General features: G+C 42.8%; 1 protein-coding gene across 1 annotated transcript in view; it reads right to left on the bottom strand.

Moving 5' to 3' along the window:
• The window catches only part of LOC118365602 (Na(+)/H(+) exchange regulatory cofactor NHE-RF1-like), a 35347-nt gene that overhangs the window by 10298 nt on the left and 16699 nt on the right, over positions 1-8350 (bottom strand). The window contains exon 2 of the mRNA XM_035747949.2: positions 1051-1221. Within this exon, the coding sequence (XP_035603842.1) occupies positions 1051-1221 (171 nt within the window). The remainder of the gene's footprint in view (positions 1-1050; positions 1222-8350) is intronic.

The following is an 8350-nucleotide window of genomic DNA, read 5'->3' as shown; positions in this document are numbered from 1 at the left end:
TACGACTAACAATAGTAATGTACTATTACTATACATGGAATAATAATAATACAGTATGATGGCAGAGGTCAAAGTTTATTTATTTATTTTTATTTTTTATTTCACCTTTATTTAACCAGGTAGGCTAGTTGAGAACAAGTTGTCATTTGCAACTGCGACCTGGCCAAGATAAAGCATAGCAGTGTGAACAGACAACAGAGTTACACATGGAGTAGCAATTAACAAGTCAATAACACAGTAGAAAAAAAGGGAGTCTATATACATTGTGTGCAAAAGGCATGAGGAGGTAGGCGAATAATTACAATTTTGCAGATTAACACTGGAGTGATACATGACCATCTGATCATGTACAGGTAGAGATATTGGTGTGCAAAAGAGCAGAAAAGTAAATAAATAAAAACAGTATGGGGATGAGGTAGGTAAAAATGGGTGGGCTATTTACCGATAGACTATGTACAGCTGCAGCGATCGGTTAGCTGCTCAGATAGCAGATGTTTGAAGTTGGTGAGGGAGATAAGTCTCCAACTTCAGCGATGTTTGCAATTCGTTCCAGTCACAGGCAGCAGAGAACTGGAACGAAAGGCGGCCAAATGAGGTGTTGGCTTTAGGGATGATCAGTGAGATACACCTGCTGGAGCGCGTGCTACGGATGGGTGTTGCCATCGTGACCAGTGAACTGAGATAAGGCGGAGCTTTACCTAGCATGGACTTGTAGATGACCTGGAGCCAGTGGGTCTGGCGACAAATATGTAGCGAGGGCCAGCCGACTAGAGCATACAGGTCGCAGTGGTGGGTGGTATAAGGTGCTTTAGTGACAAAACGGATGGCACTGTGATAAACTGCATCCAGTTTGCTGAGTAGAGTGTTGGAAGCAATTTTGTAGATGACATCGCCGAAGTCGAGGATCGGTAGGATAGTCCGTTTTACTAGGGTAAGTTTGGCGGCGTGAGTGAAGGAGGCTTTGTTGCGGAATAGAAAGCCGACTCTAGATTTGATGTTCGATTGGAGATTATGTTTGATATGAGTCTGGAAGGAGAGCTAGATAGTTACCTGTACTATCATGTCCTTGGCCAGCAGGCCTGACCTCTGTGCAGGTGAGTCCTCATCCACTGCTCTGATGTACTGGCCTGGTCTGGCCTTCTCACTGTGCAGGTTGAAGCCGTAGCCATGAGGCCCCTTCTTGATCACACACAGACGCGGCCTCAGCTCACTCTGCACATCCTGATGAAGAGATGAAACACCGTTAGTTGAATTCTCCTGTTGGAGAATCTACTTTCTCCTTCTGCTCTCCTGGTTTCCTGTGCTTAGACAATGAATCACATTCACAGAACTTACATGAAATTATTCACATTCACAAAAAAAACATTTCCTTTACCATTAATATCTAATACATCCCAATATCAGGCGGCAGGTAGCCTAGAGGTATTGGGCCAGTAACCGAAAGGTCGTTGGTTTGAATCTCCAAGCCATTGATCAAGACAGTTAACCCCCAACTACAACTGACGTGAACATGAAGGGGTTGGGTTAAATGCGGAAGACACATTTCATTTGAATGGATTCAGTTGTGCCAACTGACTAGATACCCCCTTCCATTCCCTTTCCTTCCCATATGTCCAGTATGCTGATATGGTATGAAATGCAGTAATAGGCTACATTTAAGACCATGACTCCGACATTGATGATCAAATCAGACTAAAATTACACCAGAGGAAGGAAAGGTGTCTGACAGAATAGGAGGGTGTACAGAGCATGTGACTGGAGCTGTGTTAGTGTAGAGAGGACTGGGAGGGGCAGGAGCCAGGAGGCATGGAGCCACTACCCCGGCCTGAGGAAGGGCCCGTTCCTGAGGGCCAGGCCCCTGTGTTGTGTGAGCCCAGTCAGCCCAGTGAGACCAGGGCAGGACAATAGCAGGCTGGGAGGTGACCCCTGTCATCATGCCTCTCTGAGATGACAGGAAGACATAGCACTGTATTGTCATCCAGGAAAAAACTCGACCAAGTCCAGCTACTCCCATCCGTCGGTAAGAGAACACAAGTAGTATCTTTTTTTAGTAAGGGGACCTTTCACAGACTTTTACAAAGCCTCAGGGAATGTAGGCACAGAGTTAAATACAGCACAGATATAGAACAGGAGCCAAACAAATGACACAATCATAATCAATGTCTCTCTGACCCAACAACCCCATACTCCCCCTATTGGCCAATATGATTATTGACGTAATCAGTTTTTCCAAATACACTTTTGAGGAGACTTTGATTGACACCTACAGTTGAAGTTGGAAGTTTACATTCACCTTAGCCAAATACATTTAAACTCAGTTTCTCAATTCCTGACATTTAATCCTAGTAAACATTCCGTCTTAGGTCAGTTAGGATCACCACTTTATTTTAAGAATATGAAATGTCAGAATAATAATAGAAATTATGATTTATTTCAGCTTTTATTTCTTTCATCACATCCCCAGTGGGTCAGAAGTGTACATATACTCAATTAGTGTTTGGTAGCATTGCCTTTATATTGTTTAACTTGCTTCCCACAATAAGTTTGGTGAATTTTGGCCCATTCCTCCTAACAGAGCTGCTGTAACTGAGTCAGGTTTCACACTTTTTCAGTTCTGCCCACAAATTGTCTATAGGTTTGAGGTCAGGGCTTTGTGATGGCCACTCCAATACCTTGACTTTGTTGTCCTTAAACCATTTTGCCACAACGGAAGTATGCTTGGGGTCATTGTCCATTTGGAGACCCATTTGCGACCAAGCTTTAACTTCTTGAGATGTGGCTTCAATATCCACAAAATGTTACGTCCTCATGATGCCATCTATTTTGTGAAGCGCACCAGCCCCTCCTGCAGCAAAGCACCCCCACAACATGATGCTGCCACCCCCGTGCTTCACGGTTGGGATGGTGTTCTTCAGCTTGTAAGCATCCCCCTTTTAACCTCCAAACATAACGATGGTCATTATGGCCAAACAGTACTAGTTTTGTTTCATCAGACTAGACATTTCGCCATAAAGTACGATCTTTGTCCCCATGTGCAGTTGCAAACCATAGTCTGGCTTTTTTATGGCGGGTTTGGAGCAGTGGCTTCTTCCATGCTGAGCAGCCTTTCAGGTTATGTCAATATAGGACTCGTTTTACTGTGGATATAGATACTTTTGTACTTGTTTCCTCCAGCATCTTCACAAGGTACTTTGCTGTTGTTCTGGGATTGATTTGCACTTTTCGCACCAAAGTATGTTCATCTCTAAGAGACAGAACGCATCTCCTTCCTTAGAAGTATGATGGCTGGGTGGTCCCATGGTGTTTATACTTGCATACTATTGTTTGTACAGATGAACGTGGTACCTTCAGGCATTTGGAAATTGCTCCCAAGGATGAAACAGACTTGTGGAGGTCTACAATTTTTTTTCTGAGGTCTTGGCTGATTTCTTTAGATTTTCCCATGATGTCAAGCAAAGAGGCACTGAGTTTGAAGGTAGGTTTTGAAATACATCCACAGGTACACCGCCAATTGACTCAAATTATGTCAATTAGCCTATCAGAAGCTTCTAAAGCCATGACATAATTTTCTGGAATTTTCCAAGCTATTTAAAAGCACAGTCAACGTAGTGTATGTAAACTTCTGACCCACTGGAATTGTGATACAGTGAATTATAAGTGACATAATCTGTCTGTAAACAATTGTTGGAAAAATTACTTGTGTCACGCACAAAGTAGATGTCCTAACCGACTTGCCAAAACTATAGTTTGTTAACACGAAATTTGTGGAGTGTTTGAAAAACAAGTTTTAATGACTCAAACCTAAGTGTATGTAAATTTCCACTGAATAATAGAGATTCTAGAATCCATCAGCCACACACACACACCATGAATGACCAATAGCCTTTGTCTTATGTAAGTTGATTGCAGTCTTAAGGAGGAGTGCTGTATTAGCCAGTCCAATCAGTGAGTAAAAAAAGGGGGCAGGGAGGCTGCTGGGTGGAGTGCTGTCGTCACTGAGACTCAGAACGGAAGAAGCCTTTTGTTTAAGGAATGGCACACAAAGCCTTCCCCCTTCCAACGAGCCGCAGCCTCTCCTTCTGTGGAGAAGGGGTCCAGGAAAAGACAGGCTTCCTGAAGACTCCACCTGCTTCTCGCTTTCAGGAATGGCCCAGGCAAAGCCCCTCCCCCACAACCCATACGGTCCCTCAGCCATCTCAAGAGGCAACAGCTTGAGAGCTAACGAGTCTATCATGAAGAGACTAGACTGTTCAGTAGACCATTCTCACTGTCAAAGACAAATACTGATCCTCTCTGAGACAACATCAATAAAGCACAACGCAATAACCCTAAATTCATTACATGTCTCTGTAGGAGGAGCATGTCTAGTCGGAGGAACAGAGTTGTACATGGCTGGGAGGATAGGGAGCAACAGGAGTGTGCCAAACACTGATCCTGCCAATCAGACTTAAGTTGAGTACCTGATGCATCTGATGAAACTGACAACCATCGTAGATGTTATAGAGTCTATTGGTCTGATTCTCCTCCATGTTCTTCATTCCAGACCTCCATATAAAATATACATTCCAAACTGTGAGTAAATCAAAATCAACTGTCACAACATATTTATATAATAAATCAAAATAATAAATAGTAAATACTTTAATGAGGACCAAACAAGCATATTTAGAGGGAAAGTAGAGGAAAGAAGAGAAAATTGGAAAGTATGCAGAAAAAGCACATTAATTACAACTGAATTCTCCCTGAGTAATTCTTGGTGTGGTCCCTCTCTACCCAAAGTCCTGGTTAAACTGAAAAGCTGGTTACAGTGGTTTCTCTGCTTCCTGTTTTTGGTGTGAAATCTCCGTTTTGCTACATAATTAAACACAAACTGCAAATTGTACGCCACAAATTTTCCCTTCAAAATGAAGAAGGGCGACTGAGGGTGCACCTGCGTCCTTCAAACTGAAGGCTAGAAACCCCTTGGTCATGGAAGTCATGGTAGATAAGAAAAATACAGCATGTCTTGAGGATGTCCTTCTGGTATGTAGATCCCATTGACTGTCCACTGCACAAGTCTTACCACACATTTTACAGGAGCACTTAGCCCAGTGTCTGACAAGGACAGATCTGTTTCAGTCCAATTGGAGTCCTATTCCTCTTAAGGTGGACTTTGCAGAAATTGCTCCGTCATTTCCTGGTTGCTAAAATTCAAATAGCTAGTCCTTAATGTCAGTTAATGTCACAAAACAAGCAAGTATAGTGTAGAAAATCATTGTACCATCAAAACCACTGTGAAATATATTTTCCATAACCAAAAATATAGTATTTAACTATTTGAAGCTGGTGTACAAAACCGAAAGTAAAAGACCCAAAAATAAAATGTAAGAAAGGGAAGCATAGAAATAGAGCACATAGAACAGATCTACCGCTTCTTAGACTTGCTTTCGATGAGAATGACAGATCTGTAACTATCATTTCTATGTGCATTTGGACAGGTCTCCCAAAAAGTTACATACTGCAGCTTTAATAACAGACACTCACAGTGGAACACAGCCAGGAAGGATGAGGTCAACTGGTCAATGTTGAGCGTCCCTGCCAACCAACAGAAAGGGACCATGGCAGGGTGGCTGGGATAACAGAAGACAGTTTGTGTCGGGAGCAGGGAAGAATCTCTGGGAGGGCACGGAATCTGTGGAATCTGCTGCGCACACACAAACCAGGGCCTTCTCCTGGGGAGGAAACCGTGCTTCACTCCTACTGCATGTCCTCTGTGTGGGGGTGTGTGTGTGTGTGTGTGTGTACATTCAACCACTGCAGGAAGGGAGTAACGCATGGAAGATACCATAAGAACAACAGTCACCTGCAGTGGTCAACTTTTAAAACAGTCAGCCCAAACAGACAGTTTTACAGTCACCCCCCCCCTGCGCAATAACCTGCGTCACATTCATTGGGCACTAAACGGGAGAAAACACAACCCAGCTTTGGCAGAATATAGGGAATACCCATAGAAAATGCCATGGTGTGCTATTGGAAAAATTAGGGTGACTGTCTGTCTGCCTCTGTATTAGAAAAGTCTCCCACATGAAACCAATATTTGTTTTAGATAAGCTTAGCCGTGACCTGAGTTCAGTCTCAGATCAGAAATATTTGTCTAATCTTTTCACTCTTTATTTTGTTTTGAATGGTTCCCAGAACCTAGTTCTCTCTATCAAGGCATAATATTTGGAGAATGTGGGAGAGGAACGCTGGAAAGTAAGTCCAACTTGGGAAAGGCTGTCACTGGTTCCAAAGGGTTTGGTCATGGTAACCACTCAGGTGGGGGAAGATTACGGTGACCAACTATTACATAGTTAACATTCAATTCAATTCATTACATCATATTAAGCATATTAAGCTTTATCTTGTTTTAGGAAATGAAACATTCCTGTGGTAATTATATACTGTAAATAGGAACACTGTGTGCTACAACTCCTGAATAGTTGTTTCTAAGCCTTTACCTTAAAACAACACGTTGAGTTCAGTGACCTCTCAGGAATATCCTCATTTCTATCCCCCACACCTACACACCTAACAGTCATAATCTCTGGGGTCTCTATCCCCCACACCTACACACCTACATATCTAACAGTCATAATCTCTGGGGTCTGTGGCCCCACACAGGAACCTCATATCTCCGGTCAACTAAGAAGCAACACCTCATGAATAACAGTTAATACAGGGAGAGAAACTGAGACAACAGTTACAACACAGTTAGTATTAACATTTATGTGAATAAATGACAAGGTTTTGCAAATCCTGAATCATCAGAAATAACCATACTAGTAAGCATTTTCAAAGCCAGAGAAAGTATTGTGCTTTGTGCACTATTTGAAATGCTTAGGCATAGATTTGACATACGGTGAGTGTAAGAGAATGGGTTCCTAGCCGAACATGTTGACGGCACAACCGTTTCCATCATGAGGGGGAAGTGCACAGCACAGGAACTGCTACTTCTTTCCTGAAGCATACTCTTCCCTCTGAAGTCAACTTCCTCACATGCAAGAGACATAAAAGAGACATAAATACACAATACAGATACACACCCCTACACCTGCAGTTCCACTGGTTACAGCACTCACATCTACCACACAGAAGACGTAGAAAGAACAAACAGCCATTTTCCATCCTTCCCACCCCTTGACTGACAATAATGAGTTGGTTTGTCTACGCTTCCAGTGTAAATTAGAGACTGTCTTATGGGTATTTCTACATGATGGTTACCGAAACCATCAAGCAAATGTGACAGCACTGTTTTATAGCTACGAGGATCTAGAGGCACACATGCGTACAGAGGCTCATCCCTTTCTAAAGCTGTGACTTACAGTAAGTCAGTGGTCGGAGCTGTTCTGACAGGTCATAGGCTGTCACCAGAGAGAATGATAGAGGACTCTAGTGCCCGGAAAGCCCCTTTTCGCAAGGGCAGCGCCATTGAGGACTTTCACAATTTTGAAGTAGTCAAATATGAGTTAAGGAAGGATCACATAATTCCATCCAGGTCATCAGGTGGGACCTGAGAAAACATTCCATAACTGAAGTGACAGTAAATCACCAACCTTGACTTTATACCTGTTCAGACAACACACTCCAGGTGGCAGTATGCACCCTTTCAGTTTGTTTACCAACTCTGAAGTAGTAGAAGAAGAAAACTGACTACTTCAAAATGGAGATGGCCTCAATGGCGCTGCCCATGCTCTCACAGACACCATAATGGGAAAAGTCCTCTGTCATTTTCATGGAGGAACTCACTAACACCCTCTATATGGAGGTGACATGAGGAAGGAGAAGCAGTACCTAACCAAGAACCATCTCTATCTTCTTTTTAGGGAAGAAAAAATATTGTGATCACCATCATCTATGGCCTACGACTGTGGACACGTGGGCTCAACCAGAAGCACTAGTTTCATATGAACAATTGGAACACTTTCAGTACGAACGAACACATTAACAAACCTTGGGGTCTTACTTGAAACTGACTAAAAGCATTTGAGTCATAATTCAAAACCAGGCTTTCCCTGACTGCCAATTGTGCCAGATGTTTTACTATGGCCTGATGCAAAAATAGAACAGCCATCATGTCATCGTCATCCAGTCCAAGTCTAGAAGGGGACCTGTGGAGCAGGTAGGTCATTGGAGAGAATGAGACTTAGCATCCTCTGGTTGAGCCCATTTCTTCCTTCCTGCTACGTACCAGGCTTTCAATTGCAACTAACCTCAAGCCGAGACACACTTCTTCTCTCTGTTTGCATACACTCAAAATGTGCATGACTATTATATACATTTATTAACAATACGAAACATACAAACATCAACGACATCACACTTACCCAGA

Source organism: Oncorhynchus keta, chromosome 32 (assembly GCF_023373465.1).
Source record: "Oncorhynchus keta strain PuntledgeMale-10-30-2019 chromosome 32, Oket_V2, whole genome shotgun sequence".
Lineage (NCBI taxonomy): Eukaryota > Metazoa > Chordata > Actinopteri > Salmoniformes > Salmonidae > Oncorhynchus > Oncorhynchus keta.
The sequence above is the reverse complement of the archived record's forward strand: the minus strand, read 5'-3'. Positions and strand labels throughout refer to the sequence as shown.